The sequence below is a fragment of the Channa argus genome, chromosome 15 (assembly GCF_033026475.1).
Source record: "Channa argus isolate prfri chromosome 15, Channa argus male v1.0, whole genome shotgun sequence".
In the NCBI taxonomy this organism is placed as follows: domain Eukaryota; kingdom Metazoa; phylum Chordata; class Actinopteri; order Anabantiformes; family Channidae; genus Channa; species Channa argus.
The window spans coordinates 14,410,866-14,427,280 of record NC_090211.1 but is presented as its reverse complement, the minus strand read 5'-3'; the positions used below and the strand labels follow the sequence as shown (position 1 = coordinate 14,427,280).

The 16,415-nt window shown below is 39.3% G+C and overlaps 1 protein-coding gene across 3 annotated transcripts in view; it reads right to left on the bottom strand.

Moving 5' to 3' along the window:
* The window catches only part of cyth3b (cytohesin 3b), a 34,456-nt gene that overhangs the window by 5,170 nt on the left and 12,871 nt on the right, over nucleotides 1-16,415 (bottom strand). For all 3 annotated transcript variants that reach the window (XM_067477622.1, XM_067477624.1, XM_067477625.1), the window contains 10 exons: nucleotides 8,955-9,037; nucleotides 8,496-8,560; nucleotides 7,579-7,645; nucleotides 7,278-7,396; nucleotides 6,829-6,909; nucleotides 5,866-5,978; nucleotides 4,559-4,707; nucleotides 3,896-4,007; nucleotides 353-429; nucleotides 44-115 (listed from right to left, as the gene is read on the bottom strand). In XM_067477622.1, coding sequence (XP_067333723.1) covers nucleotides 44-115; nucleotides 353-429; nucleotides 3,896-4,007; nucleotides 4,559-4,707; nucleotides 5,866-5,978; nucleotides 6,829-6,909; nucleotides 7,278-7,396; nucleotides 7,579-7,645; nucleotides 8,496-8,560; nucleotides 8,955-9,037 — 938 coding nt within the window. The remainder of the gene's footprint in view (nucleotides 1-43; nucleotides 116-352; nucleotides 430-3,895; nucleotides 4,008-4,558; nucleotides 4,708-5,865; nucleotides 5,979-6,828; nucleotides 6,910-7,277; nucleotides 7,397-7,578; nucleotides 7,646-8,495; nucleotides 8,561-8,954; nucleotides 9,038-16,415) is intronic.

The following is a 16,415-nucleotide window of genomic DNA, read 5'->3' as shown; positions in this document are numbered from 1 at the left end:
ACATATGATCTATGGCTGAAGTCTCTAGAGAAGCAACACTCACAGGTTTCCTGGGTTCCTCCACTTCCCTGATGCTTAGATTCTCCAGCGGGATGATCCCACGTGGCTCCTTGTCCTGAAGGAGAGCAAGGGAGAAAAACAACCAAGTGAATACAAAAAGAGCAACTGATAAAGGTTAAGAGCAAAAAAGTACAGACAATAGCAGAAGGAAAGGTAGAAAAATAGTGAGGAACTACGTGACGTCAAGAGACAGAAAGAGAGGTGAGTAATGCCACTGTGATTACCGCCATTTCAAACCCCAACACATACTTGCAAACAAGTAAAACAAAAATCATCTTGTTATGAGACTCACTGTTGTGTATTCAAAGTAGTATAGGCAGTTGTCCGTCAGGATGAACCACCTCCTCTTCCAGGTTTTCACTCGGCCCCCTGACAGGAAGAGGAAGAGGAATAAAGACGTGACACAAAGGCCATAGTGACAGACTGGTAGTCTGCCATCAGGAAACAGAGCAGGGATGTAACACTCATTAATGAAGCTGGTCCACATCTGCTCTATTTTGTTATGCTTGTTTACTTTAAAAAAAATACAAAGGTATCATAAAGAGGTACTAAATATTTGCTGCAAAATCAAAACTTTTGGCTTTTCTGGAATTACTCTTACAAACCATAAAACCAGACAAGTGCATTTTACATTTTTGGGCTTTAGTTTACTGCTGTTTTTCAAGTTCCTCTGCAATAAAGGCCAAGTGACAAAAAGGCACATACATGATTAATACACAAGGCAGTACATATCACTGAAAGGTCATTTAGCAGGTTTGTCTGAGTTTTCTTTGTCCAGTGTGACATGTAGAGGAATGTTTAGGATTGACAATATGCACTCCTACATATATCTACTGGTTTGTGTTTCACTTTTCACATGTATAAGTCTTTATGTTTTTATGTTATGTAAGTACTTTTTGCAGGCTATTTGTGGAGGCTAAGAGAAAAGTGAAGCAAACCAATTGTGTGATTTCAATTAAATACCACTCCTTCTTCCAACTTTCAGCTTTACAGTCAAAAGATGACACACAGCTGATAAATTATTACTAACTTTGCCTATTCATTTTTAAAGCTAAAAGGATAAAACCTTATTAGCTCTCAGAGGAGGAGCGAAAACACCACTTGATATAAAGCTAACATGGCACCTAAAGCACCCCTGAAGGAACACACAGTACATACTGCACTTGCAAGCATAAAACTAACACAGTCACGATCAAAAACAAAAAAACAAAAACACGAGAGCCAGTTTACCACCTCACGTGTTAACTTGTGCAAACTACATCTCAACAAACCATAGAGAAAGAGCACGAGCACAATCATCTAACATGTTGGTCTTAAGCAAAATGCAACTTCCTACAGCAACTGTCGAGCCTCGCTCTTAACACGTACTGTCTGATGCGTGCAAGCAGGCTATGAGAAAGGCACATTCACATCTGTGCACAAACACACAGATTAAAATATGAAAACGTGCACATTAGCATGCACAAGCACTTTCTGTGTGTTTGTGTGTGTGTGTCAGTGCGCTTTGACCTAACATTCCTGAATTTGTTCCTCTCAATATTAACCCTCCTTTATGGTCACAACACATTTTACTGCAGCATTTCCTTCCTGTATGCGTGCCTAAACGGGGCACACAAAATTAGAAAAGCTCCCAGTTCCGTATATTTCAATAGACTCTGGCTATTGAATTAGTGTGGTCAAATTTCCGCTTGACAAAAAGAGAGATTTGCTAAAAATGGCATTTATTCCTTCACATCCTTCAGGGTTTATTTTTAGAGACAAATTAGAAATTTTATAGTGAGAACTGGTGCAGGAAATGACTTGAGGGAGGAATCGCACTAGAATGTAATCATGTTAGGGCTGTAAGCCACAACGGGGCAATTTGCATATGTACTCAATAGTTTCGTGAGACTGCAAAGACGTTACACAGAGTAGGAGGAATGTGCAGGTCAAAGCAATGTGTTGTGTGTGAGTGTGTGTTTGTAAGCACTAATAAACTTAATAACCACTAGGGAGTTTGGCCTTTAAACTTTGACAGACAATATCTAGGATACTGTACAGCTTTAATAATACAGTTGCCAGATCCCAGTGGCAATTATTTACTGAAAAGTAAATAATTAAAGTAATCCAGAAAGGACTTAGTTTTAAGGTTATAAGATGCTGCACAGGTGTGTACAGACTGAACTATGAGGGATAGCAGGAAAATGTATCTTTTATGTGATGTGAACTATTGAGCAAAGTCCTACTAAGTACTTTTGTAAAGAAATAAAAAAAAAAAAAAACCAAGACCATTCACTGTATTACCTCACTGGGAAAGCATAACTTACAAATCCCTAGCAAACACATACACACACGTTAACAAACACACGAGCTCAGAACGAACGTTTAAGGTGTGCATTCCTTTACCAACCACATTACAAAACAGTCTAATGGTTTTAATGGTGGCCAGATGTGTTACCAATGTATGAGCACAAAACCATATTACGATTTTTCACTCAAGCTTGACAAATAATTCTATGTTATGTGATTTTGATTTTATTCAAGCTCTCACATATGTTTAAGCTTCGCCACTGAGAATATGTGCACATAAACTTGCTACTAAAGACAATCAAGTTAACATGGCTGGCTAGTGCTAGGTTAGTGTGATACAGCAACATGAGAACTCATGTCCAATTCTTTAAACCTCACCATCTTTTGCAGGACGTACAGTGAAGGCAAACCAGACCAATTACTCACGATGCACTTTTAGAAATAGCTAATCAGAGTCTGATACCAGACAGCACAATGTTACCTTCTTAATTGAATAAATTCTCTATCTGTGATGAAGATGCTTTTCCATCTCTCAGTGGACAAAGCCTGACACTGAATATTCTCTTTGTTCAGACAATCTGACTTTTGACACTTTGAATTAGTTCTGATGTCATGTTCCCAAGTATCACAATGCGACCCAATAAACAAGGTGCTGCTGGAAACATGAGGCAGGCGAACAAAAGCTGCACGTTAATTTGCTTGAGCAAGTCTCTGATGAGTAGATCAAATCCACCTGAATGTCATTGGAACATCTGCTTCAGTGGATAACATTCAGGGAGATCTGACCTTTTGTACTAAGGCGTTAGCAAAGTCAGTGCCATGAATCTGTACAATTTATTTTCAGACCAAGACAAAGTGCAGAGTTACATTTATTATTTCTCAATTATTCACGTCATAAATTTGTGTGTCTCAAAAACCGGAAACTTTCTGGATATTCCCAGGTTTACATGAAAATATCACACATTACTGATATGGTCTCAGACTTTTAGACTCCACTGTAGGTGACAGAGACTTTCAAATAATTATAAATTTTTAGTCCAACATGTATCTTAAATCTAACGCACTATTATACACATTATTTATTTACATATAAATATATGCACTGGCTAAATTACAACTAAAAACCTTTCTGACATTTGACAGGTTATTGAGCTGTAACTAAAGATGATGTATGTTACAGATGTATAGATAAATGACTAGAAAGTGGCACAAATAGTTGCTGAAGTGTGTAAAACTAACACAGTGTGATAAACTTTTTTTTTGTTATCTTTTACTTAAGATATTTTAAGACTGATGCGATTAAACACATTTATGCCTAACTTTGGGAGTTAAAATCTGGCTTGTGTGTCCACATTTGACATTTATAAAACCATGTGGTTGGAAGACCATCAGTGACAATAATCTCTGTCCTGCTGTTGAAGTTCTTACCCTGCTGTGAGTACGACGCCATGGTTGTAAAGAGTGAAAACGCAACAATAACCAAATAAAGTCATCCAAGATGCCTCGCATTCCCTCAGCAGGGGAATGTGCAGAGACACAGACTAACCTAATTTGAGGAGCCAGCCCTCTCTGTCTGGGTTGAAGAACGTGTGGGTCAGGTCATTCCCATCATCCTCTGGGATCTTAAAGGGTTCGCTCTTGATGCTGTCGTATAGATTCTGCAGAAAGAGGCACAGAAAATCAACTCTGCTTCGAAACATTCTTCCCAGTCTTTATATTAACAGTGCATTAAAGATGACATTGACAGATTACGTTTCAGCATCAGAGAGTGGGACAGTGATTTACACCTCAATGGCTCTGGGAGTTAAAAGAGTCTTTAACAAAGTGTTTTTCTACTTAAATGAAGCCAAGGGCATTTTGGAACAGACATTTACCCACAGTGTGTGGGTAGATCCACTTGTTTTTATGTCTTTTTCTTTGATAGATTGCAAAGTATCATTAGCATCTGTATCAAGGGGGAAGATCTTTTTGTGCCGAGCTGCAATGTCTCACTTAGTGAAGCATGACCCTGTTTTGTACTGTGGAAAATCCTTCCTTTAAGTTTCTTCTGTGTGTTAAATCATAAAAGAACATTTATTAAAAGTGCTGTTTGGCACTTTTAATTGCTGAAGTTTAATTTCCGTACGTTTTACCCACCCAATATTTCAAGCTCGCATGACATTGGACACATTTTTCAAACCTAATGAACTAATAAAGTCAAAGCTCTCACCCTGAGTAGCTCCTCTGGGAGGTCTCCCCCTTCATTGATCCCTCTGTTCATTGAGATGAAGCGCTCCACAGGGGGTTTATCTCTGACATTGGGATTGTGCAGGCTGGTGTTCAGCATAATGATGGCAAATGATAGGACATAGCAGGTGTCTGTGGAGTTAATTACACTACAGTGTTACTGAGTAGCATAAAATACAGCAGAGGCCTGTGTGTGTGTTTGTGTGTGTGAAAGCACTATATAGAGTTTATAGATTAATGAGAACATTATTATAAACATTGATCTCATATCACATAAATGAGTTTAAATAATTGATATGATAACATTAACAGACATTTTCCTTCTTAAATCTGAAATTAAATCAAAAGTTTTCGATAAAAGCTTATGAGTTCAGTTGAGTTCATGTAGGGGCCAGATATAACTTTTAAACTCTTTATTATAACAGTACAATACAATTTTATAACAGCAACAGTGATTTGTGATAAGACTTAAGACTTTATCTAGTCTATAGAATTTAATGAACAAAAAGGCCCACATTCAGGAACACACACCTTCCAAGGTTATGTGGCACTCAGTGTCCATGCAGTCATTAACACACACACACCTATATACACACACAAAGGTCCATGTTTTACTCCTCCTGTGACTCCACATAATCATAACTCCTGCTCACCATTCTCCACCTCATCCATCCACACACTAACTGCTCCAGTCAACGTCTCTTGTGCCTGTGATTTAGGACCCTAAGCACACCGATCCTGAGAGATGACCAATAACCAAGTCTGGGTGTGTAGCCACTGCAACACATCAATATTCATGACCTGAGCTGCCACCGCTGTCCTCCTCAACACTCGCTTGGTTAACACAAGAACAGCAGATGACGTGCAATGGGTCGAGACTGTACTAATGACCACTATTGAACAGTGATCAATTTCCTTATCACTGCTGGAGACACGAATACTGATTACACTGTGATTAGTGAGCAAGCTGCTAACTACAGTGGAAAACGGAAGGATACTATTGGCTAAGTAGGAGAATACATGGATTCTGTGAAAGCAGGTAACTTCAGGAGTTATAGCATTCATATTCTCCAGAGTTGTGGTCACAGGCTCAAGATTTATACAGCCCAAACAGGTCCAGGTCTAATGAAGGAGCGAGTCAGAGGCATTGATCTAAGGCTGGGGTGGTCTGGCTGGTCCATGTTATCTGTCCTGGACTGTCTGGCCGAGTCTGACTCATATATCTGCTGCAGTGTGTGTGTGTTTGTGTGTGTGTGTGTGTGTGTGTGTGTGTGTGTGTGTGTGTAGTACCTGTGGACTGGAAGACGCCAGGATTACATTGGCAGTACCTAGAGGCGAACGCCTCCATCATACGATCAATCTTCTGGGCTTCGCCAGGAAGTCTGAAGCTCCACAGAAACTGCCTGCAACAGCAGGAAGAAAAGGAGAAAAATATAATGACTTTTCATGAAATATTGATGCAAATGTGTATAACAGTAGTCACAGTAAACTACAAGCACTGCTATATGCCCCAGGTATTTATTTTGGTTAAGAACTGAAGGGGGGAATATATTGAGACAGGATTTCTTAGTGGGTTTTTAGACATAAACATTTGAAAAAATAATAGTTGAGAACTCTGCAGGGACTACTGCCTGTGTAATAGGATTTATTTCTAAGAAATAAAATAGTGTGATGATGAGCAAAGGCTGGAGCATAATTTTTAAGGATGCACATGAGGAAACATTTAAAGGTAGTTGTGCAACCTTTGCAGGCCTGGTTCTTTTCTACTTGTACAGACATTTTGGTTTGATGGGTTGATGAGCCAGCTAGCATGCAGGTTGTGTGACACACTGGATTTACAGTAGATGTGTGCTCTGGTTCTAGTGCTATGTAACCTGTGGTTATAATATCACTAATCTCCACATCAAACAGTAACTACAGCCATATGTTGTCTTTAGACTGAATTTAGTACTGGGAAATAAAATGCAGCCTCTGATTCACTACCGGAGTGCAGGAAAGATAACTCCAGAAAATTAATTCAACTTGGATCAATTTGCTACTAGACAATGAAATATCATGTGATTCACATTTGATCCACATTTCTGGTAGATTTCTGCTAGTATTTAATCAGAGTTGTAGAGGTATAAACTGTTCCACTGTGTGTTTAGTATCTTATAAGCCTTTAAACTCAATGCTTAAACTACAAAACAAACATCTCCTTACCTGCACTTACTATTTAGTCCACACAAAGCTATTTTTTACTGGTTAACCCACCTTAAAGCTTGTACGAGGTTGAGATCTGCAAACTCATGAAGCTCCACAAATGCCTGGAGGACCTTGATGTTAAAGTCATCCCTGAAGAAAAGGACACATTTAAATATTTACACCTTTTTCCTAACATAAACTAACGCTTACAGCCACAAATTCACATGTCGTGGGGGTCGGCCATGTCACGGCACCAGCCTCAGAGATAAAGCTACTGTGCGAGCATTGCAGCACAAAATTCCTATTGTTTTGATAGGACTGTCCCCACTGATTCCCTTTGATAAGAACCACATGTCTGCTTAGTTATGTTACTGGCAACGTCTGCTCCATAAATCCAGACTACCAATTTCCTGGGGCTTCGTGCCTTAGTCTGAGCACATGCATTGAAGATCTGACAGAGAGATGAGGAGAGGAAAAGGAAAGGTGGAAGAAAACAGATGGAAAACTAAAGAGCTCACCGTTCTCCTAAGTAGTCCCCAATGACTGTTTTGTTGAGGCCCTCCCCTTTGTAGAGGAACTGTGAAATGTCCTCTGGTGTGTTCTGGAGAAGATCGTTCTCCAAAAGAAACTGGATCCCCTGTTAAAAAAAAAGGGAGAGAGCTTGCTTACACTCAGCAACCAATTTACGCCTGTTTTAACAGCCCTGACGGGTGGTTGACGGTGATTTTTGAAAGTGTCATTAAAAAGGCTCAATTAAATTATAAATTCAGCATTAGTTGTTTTATTGATTTTGACAAACTGTCTATTCGGGACCCTGACCTTTTTAGGGTCCATGTTGAACTTCTTCCTCCCCATGGCGATCTGTTTATTTCTTTGTGTGGTTTTGCTGCAGGAGAAAAAGAAAAAAGCACAGACAGTGAGAGTAGTAGTGTGTTGTTATCTCCAAGCTGACGTGTTCGTCCAATAGGTCAGTTTCTTATGGGTTTGTTTCTCTACCTCTAACAAGTTGGGATTCAACAAAAAAATAAACAATAAAAACACTTTAAGCATCATTGCATGTCAGTGCTACTTGTTCCAACCCTGCAGCCATTTGGAAGAATAGTTTCCGTTTTAATGTTACTCTTCATCAAAGAACATTTTGCATGTGATCCAAAGGGAAAACTCCACCTTTGTGTGTCTGTGCATGCTCCCTGTGCTTCCTGTGTGCCAAAAATAGCCCCAAACCTTTTGCCAGCTGCACCTGAGACACACACACACACGCACGCACGCACGCACGCACGCACGCACGCACGCACGCACACACACACGGCCTCACTCTATCCCATCAACCAATCCAATGAAAGACTCTATATAGTGTACTGACTGTTTGGCCAATGTTTAGTCACGGGAATGTCCTGCTTAACTCCCTGAACAAAAGGGGATTAACACACACAAAATGATAGGTGTGAGGTTAAGAGCAGAAGCAACTACTGTATATATATGAATGATTTATCAGGAGTACAGGAGGAAAAATAAAGAATGAACCTGAAACAATCTGTTTGTAAAGTAGGTCATTCATTAATAATTTCCTGTGTTTATTATTTAACATTTGTGCAGTTTTAGACTGATACGGGTATGTCCCCTTGTTAACTAAGAAAATGCATTGAGCATTTTCAATTAGCAATAAACATGCTTGATGGATACAAAAGGAAAGACGACATGAAGAGACAGTACAGGCAGTAGAAATTAAAACTCACCTGTCTCCCACACAGGTCAGCTGCTCGATCTCAGTCATCACCTCTGCGATCTCAAACTTCAGCCGCTGCAGAAAAGGGAAACATGAACAGTTTTTTATTCCATGAACTAGAATTTGTAATTTATTAACTTCTAATAAAGAGATAGGAGAGGAGAACATGGTGCAAGTAAAGAAGGACTTAAATTCAATAGTTAGACACAATTTAACAATAAAGAGCCTCCTAATGCTTGGTGATAGGGTTGGTAGTCTTAATAGGAACAGAAAACAATCCATAGGAGTGACCACAAGAAAATGTGCATAAACTCAACAAACTGATGTTCAATGCAAATATGCAAAGCTATTTACGTCAAGAGAAATTTCAGACACGTAAAACACTTTGCTATTTGCTCAGACTCATACATTTTGAACGATTTCATAAATATGAAATCACCAAGTCATACATTCATGGACGAGTACTCACTTCGATATCATCCAGAAGCTCTTTCTTCCTGCGTCGTATGTTCGACAGCTCATCTCTTTCCTCCAGTGACAGGTCCTCAGGTACTGGAAAATGCACAGAGAAGGGAAAATTAAAGAAAGAGTGTGTGTGTGTGTGTGTGTGTGTGTGTGTGTGTGTGTGTGTGTGTGTGTGTGTGTGCGCGTGCATGTGTGTGTGTGAGGGAGCAAAAGAAGGGCAGGGTTATGAGGATGGATTAAATTAATTCACCTTCAGACCAGCCAGCCAGAGCCAGAGGACTTAAGCTTGACAGTGCATAGCTGCTCAATGAATGCATCCTAAAGATATCACTCATGACCTGAATTAATACACTAACAGACAGAAGTTGCATTTCTTTTTTAAACCTAGCTAGGTTTAATTGTTGTGTGTCATGATAACACAGAGAATAGGGAGGTCTGGAAATTAAAAATTTGAAGTGGTTTGTGGCCTTTTGGGTCTCTACGTCTCTTGCATATTTGGTTTCACATGTCAAAAGAGGCAGTTTGTAATTCAAGTAGATGAACATAATTAAAGTTTCTGATTAGGCAAAATTCTGTACACATCTTTACATCCATTAAAGGAATTCACACACTCTAAGGCATGTTTGTGAGGGGAAGTACATTCTGAGATCTGAAAAATAGCTTCTTCTTTATTAATTTACTATTCTTTGTTCCGTGCATTTGCGTTTCATGGCAGAGAGACCTACCCACTCCTCTTTTACATGAAACATTAGCCCATCCCCCTGATGAGCCAGTAAAAATAGCAATAATGCCTTAATCAAGCGGAGAATAGTTTGTGAAAACAGTAAACTTTCTTCAATCATTGGTAAGTTTTTATTATAATCATGTTTGCAGAATGTTGAGTGAGTTATGCTATAAAGGCTAAACTGAAACATATTATCATATGCCTGTAGAACACTAACAAGAGTAAATCTACAATTTGAGAGTGTATCTCACAGGTATCTCACAGGTCTGACTGGAAGCTGGAAGCCACTGCAATACTTACTGTAACTCAATGAAAGAAAATCCCCACCATTGCACAGTCTTTACATTTCACAGTATATGGTGTGTAACATAAGTGTTAAATTACATACAAAGCCACATGAGGAAAAAAGAGTTCTCATGAGAACTTTATTCTAATGAAATTATAACTACAGAAACTTCCCTGTTGAAAAACAGATGATTTACATAAATAACACACACACACACACACACACACACACACTGAACATCTGGAGAGACCTTCCGCTTAAAATATTGGCTTTCCGAGCCCTCATTTGGGATAATTACTGTAACACTGCATGGAGAGTGGAGCACATCATGCAACATGCATGTTTTACTGCGTATACTCACAAACACTGTATACACAGGTGAGTTCACACACACACGCCATGCATACAGGATTTATACTTCACACACACAGCACTATGTTGTACTCCAATGGTTTCCTGAGCCAACTGCTTATCTTTCATTTAACCGTGCCACGTCAACCTCTCCCCCTTGTACCCCTCGGTGGACCTCCCCCTCTCTCCTCCACACATCAGAAAACAGAAAAATCCATTTGAGAGTGAGATGACAGGAAGTAGGTCATTTCACATGGAGTCAGAGTGTGCTTCTGCAATGCTCACACACTCCTCCTCTAACTCTCTTTTTGCTTTTTGTCCGCTTCTACCCCAGTGCTTGAAGTGGGGGTGAGAGATTTAAATCCCCCAACTGAATCATAGCGCTAAGCAGCTTTGCAATTCAGACCTTTTTTAGCCCCGACTGTAAATAATAAAAAGAAAGGTAAAGTTAGCTTCTCTTTATCTATGTGCTGTATCTCTCTCACACACTATCTGAATCAATGTACATCTTGCTCTACACGTGTAAAAGCCAATGGACCATTAGGTTATTATGTTCTGAGGGCTGAGTGGTCAGTCAAGAGATCAGGGATCCAGATAAGAGGTCTTTTAACTATATCATTGTGAGAGTGAGACATGATCTACAAGCCTCCTGAAGACTAAATAAAAAGGAGTAACAGAAGAAAGTGAAAGGAATGTAAGAAACAGAGAAGAAGGATTTGCAAAAAAAAGGTGCAAAGTGAGTGGGATGGTTGTAGGGTATAAATACATCTGTGTGCTGTGCAGTTAAAGATGACTCAACTTCTGCTCATCAAGATATGAAAAAAATGTGCCATTACTGGTTTGACTGATTCAAGATTTAAATCCTTGCATACTACAGACATGATTAGCAATGGTCATGATACAAAAGATAGCTATGTTCTCTTAGAAGTAAGGAAACAGCTGCAATTAACATAGCTGCTACTGATTTAATTAAGTAATTTATTTGCCAAGTGGCATAAGGGGTGGGAAAAGGTGGATTTGTTTATCCCTGTATTTTTTCTTTCTATTTTCTTTTGTTTGCATTGTTTGTGCTTGCTGAGTACTCAGGTAGTAAAGTTGATTTCAGTAGTCACTGTAAAGTCAGCACAAATTGAACGGGCACTAGGCACTTTTCAACATCTTGGAAAAGCTTACTCACTTTTATGCTAAGAGCTTGACGACATGCGTGATACCACTTGTACCCATAAAATCTGAAGCTCCTGTAACCCAAACAGCTGTTTAGCTTAGCTTAACATAAAGACTGGAAACAGAATAGAATATACAACACGATAAATGCTGAGCTTTGAAGGTGCTGATTGGCTGCTTTGTATTTGCTATACTGACATATGAGTGGCAGTAATCTTCTCACTCGCAGTTTAAAAAGTAAAATAAGCATATTTCCCAAAATGTCAGGTTAAACTTAATTTTATTCTTAACATTGCTGAAAACAGTTGACAAAACATGCCTTTTACAACAATGTGGAAAAAGTTGGAAAGATGTCATTTCTGCATGTCAGAGAAACATGGACACAAAAGAAAGCTCTCAACTCTTAACTGTAAAGACAGAAAAATACTTGAGTGATGCAGGAACAGATACTAGCCCACCAGACATCTTCACACTCTCTGCCTGTGTTGCTCTTTTTTTCCTGGCTTCACAAAAGTAGCCTCATAAAGCAGTAATTGTGAAGCAGAGAGACCCTGCAGGCAACCTACGTCTGTAATGCACAAAACACTCCTCCATCCCTCCTACTCTGGCTGGACAGCTTGGCTGGACTGAAGAATAGTACAAATTGTCTGAGAAGACAGAATCTGTTTTTGGTAACTATCCCCCTGCTGTGTGTGTTTTGTACAGTAGCAATGTGGAAAGCGTAGAATAATGTGGTATCGTTGTGTGGGTAACTGCTACTGTACAGCCGAGACAGTATGCCTGATGTATTATACATGAACGTCTAGGAATCTGTGAGTGTGTGCATTTCCACAGAGAGCAGCCCCTTGGAAAAATAATCCATATTAGGTTATAGCCAAACACTCAGACACAGCAGTATATAGTAGATTACCAATACACCACTCAGCCTTTTCATATTACAACCTGCTCCCCTACTTCCAGTCAATAAATCCTCATAATAGTCCAAACTTGCATGCTTAGCCTTTTCCCCCCCATTGGTATTTAGGCATGCATGGATGAATAACTGTTACTATACTCAAAGTATTGTAAGATTTTCCTTGTGGTGATCTCATCATCGCTTCTAGCGTTCTACTTCTGATCACCTCCAGGGGTTAAGAAAAAGGTCGATAAGTTCACGGGCTACAAGCGATAACTAACGCAGCACAAACATGGTGGCATTTAGTGAGTTTATGTCAAGAGGATTTGTTATCTAAGTGAGATGAGATGCTAATAAATGTAATGAATGCATGTTTGATGCTAGTTATGGTCAGCATTTCATGTAAGACTCTGTCTTTGCCTTTTGATATAGTAGTTATCACTGTTAATGGCATTTCTAAGCATTAGTTTGTGTGTCATAAAAATGACACACAAACTAATGCTCTGATATGTTTCCATATTACTGTTAATAGCTTTATGTCATCAATCAAAGCTTCTCTGTTCACAGTTTATCAGAGCCATTTCTCGAATTTGTAACATAAACCGAATATTTTCTGCTCCTGCTACTGAAAGCACTCAACTTATGAACCACTCAGGGGCTTTTCATTGTGAAACAAACACAGGAAATGCATGGAGCAAAGTCAGGCATTATTAGGTTTTTATTTTAAAGCAAGGGGATCCTTTCAAAATGGGAATTGAAGTTGAACTGTTAGACACTGTAGACAAGCCATGTGCACACCCCCAAAACAATTTTCTTTTGTGTGGAAAACTACTTGTGGCATCTAAGAGGCCTGAGGTGTGATCACAGCATAGCAGAGTGGAAAAACAACATCTACTGACTTTTTTCATTAATGTGCCTGAAATCTTAAAAATTGTACCTTTAAATTTAAGTCACTGATATCCACAAAATAAAAAACTATGCAGATTTTTAGTAGTAAAATCTCATGGATTACGTCTAACTGTAACTTTAAACTTGCCATGATCTAAGTGGTCATATGTCATTAAAAGGAAACAGAGATCACATGAAAATTATTTACAGCACTGATAACAGCGAATGTGTTTCAGGCGAAATCTTGAAGACCGTCTATATCTAATCTCCTCACATCCTTTGTTAGAGCCAGTGATCACAGTCTGTTGCTAGGCTTGCTGTGAATAAGCACAGCTACAGATATTTGTTTGTGTAAGTGTTAAACCCACATGTTAAAGCTGCTCTCTGAGCTAATCGTCTGCAAACTGCGTAAGAGTTTCAATAAAACATGTGTGGTTCCTTATTCCAGTTAGCATCTGGGCGGAGAGTCCACTGTCTGATGTTTTTAGAGATGTAGGACAGACTGGCATCTGATTGAGACTGGCTTTTATTGATTACAAATCTGGTGGTTAAGTGCCTTTGACAGTCACGCATTCTCACTATCCTTGGCACCAAGGGCAGTAGAGAAAATGGACTTGCATACTGATCCCCCCCGTGTCACTGGGTGATGTTTATTTAAGGGTCAACTTGCAGACCTGTGGGACAACTGTATGTAATCAATAAGAGTGAATGTTAAGTAATGCTTATGTTTTGGATTACGTTCTGTTGCCCTTTAATCCAGATGAAAGCATCCTAGAAAGAAGCCACATAGCTTGGAGCTGACTACGGGAAAATGGAGACTAATTCTGGTTTTCAGACTGCGATTTGCTTCAAATTTTATTGACAATCCCAATAAAATCCAATAAATCTCAAAAGGTGCAGTATCTTTTTTTATAAATCTTTTCATAAGGGACTTGAGAGACTTGCAGTCACTCAACTAGTTCACACGTGTGTGTGTGACAAACTTGGCTAAATGAAAACAGAAAACAAAGAGAGAACAGAGCCTGTGAAACACTTCCTGACTTTCACCAGGCTTGCAGGGTGACATTGGAGGGGATGTTTGCTGTGCTTAGGACCACTGGGCTGGTCTTCCCGTAACAATAGCAACCACACAAACAGGTTGAGGCCGCTCCCACCACAGACTAATTAGTGAGAACTTACACAAGGTCAAAACAAGCCAATACTAGATTGTGGTGTGGCTGCTGAAAATATATGCAGTTAAAAAATGGTTTAAAATGATCTAAGAAAGCAAAAGATAAAAAAAATCCCTGAGGGGCTGGGGTTTGCATTAAGAGTTTAGGTTGTTAGTTATGATGCATCTGAAGTGAAAATAAGATACAACCCCTATGGTGTTCATTTGCTTTGTAAGGTCCTATACATACCACATCTCATTTTCCTCTCTCCAGTCCTCAAAGTAACTGACATCCCATCAGTAGAGGTGTGTGTTTCCTTATGATGGTCAGTACTAGGAGTACGAGTACTGCTGCTGGCAGCTGTAAGATCCTACACAGCTTTTTGCAGCCTGTTTCCCGCTCATGTAAGCTGCAATTGTGGTAGGTGTGTAGTAATTGTTTTTCCCCTCAGCATTACTCCTACTCACAGCTCTCGAATCCGCACAGACTCATAGGAACACAAGCACAAACACACACGCACACACTGACAGTCTCTTTGACAGTTCCTGCCTCTTGACAGATGACAGTAGTGGTTTGAAAATAGCCCACATTCCTCCTACTGCAACCGCCTTGTCTGGTCCAACCAGCCCTCTATGCATCTGCCCTGTCTCATTGCTTCTCTTCATCAATGTCTCTGCATTTTTTCCACTTTTGTACTCCGGTCATCTGCTTCCACTCCTCTGTTTTACACAGGCATTAACACTCAACTCAAATATCTGCCCTTCTAATTTAAAAAAAAACAAAACAAAGTGTCAAAAAGCCCATCTTCATTTCATGATGCCATCTGGATTTGATGCAGTTTTGACACTCGGTTTAAACACAGTCGACTTACCTAAGGAGCTTCAGCTGTAACCTTTGTAAGAGCAGTGGCTCACGCCACAGTCCTCAGGGTATTGTCCACTTCATACAGTCCCTTTAGAAAAACCATTATGAAGTTTCACTGGCACTACTGCAAACGTGTGATTTGAATCAGAACTTTGTATATTTTTTACTTGAGCATGTGTAGATGGAGAAAACGTATTTGCTGCATGTTTCTGTTTATCTAAAAACAGGGTTTGGCCAAAGTCTTCTTATTCATTACAGTTGCTATCTCCAAAGATGTTTTATAAAAGATAGAGCATTGGGAAAGTTTCCCATCTGCCTTATCTTTTCCATTGACTTCTCGTTGTTCTAATTGAACAAAGATTAGTTAAAAAATACTGCTCCACTCTCAATAAAAAGACATGAAGGGCCATTAGAACAAGAGCCTACAGCCTGACCCAAAGCAGTTGACTTTAAAGACTGGGCTTGCCTTCTCCTGAGCTGTGATGAAGAGGCTGAAAATTTTCACCATCATCTGGACAAAAAAAGAGACAACTTCCCACGGGTTTCTACAGGAAAGACTGAAATAGCAGAAGTCTTTCAAGTCTTTCAAGTATTGCAAGTCATGTTACACCACGATATCCCCTTGGTGTGAAACAACTGATAAGACACCTTGGGCTAAATGCATAAAACTCTGCAAAAATGTGAACAGATTCACAATTCTTTGACCTGATTTATTAAGATGCTTGTACACCTGGTTTGACTTTATAAACTCAATCATTGAGGAAAAGAACCCATGTCCATGAAGCCTATTTCCACTCCCAAAATTCCTAATAATTCGTAATAATACCCTTAAACATCAGTTTGCATATCAATACTTGCTTGTTAAATGCGTCAATGTGAAGAACAGACGATATACAGAAAGTGCAGTTTTACCGACTAACGTTGATGAGGTTTTCCAACACCACCGCAGTTCAGAAGTGTGAATAAGGATCCACATCCACAAGATTTCGAAATACAATTTTCTTGATGAATGTGGAAATATATTTGTATTTGTGTAGGTTTTTGTAATCTTTTATCACTCAGAAAACCATGTCAAATGCAAATGAACTGGTCTTTTTTATCTTTCTGTTTGTCTAGAATTACTGAATTACTGAATATTTTCC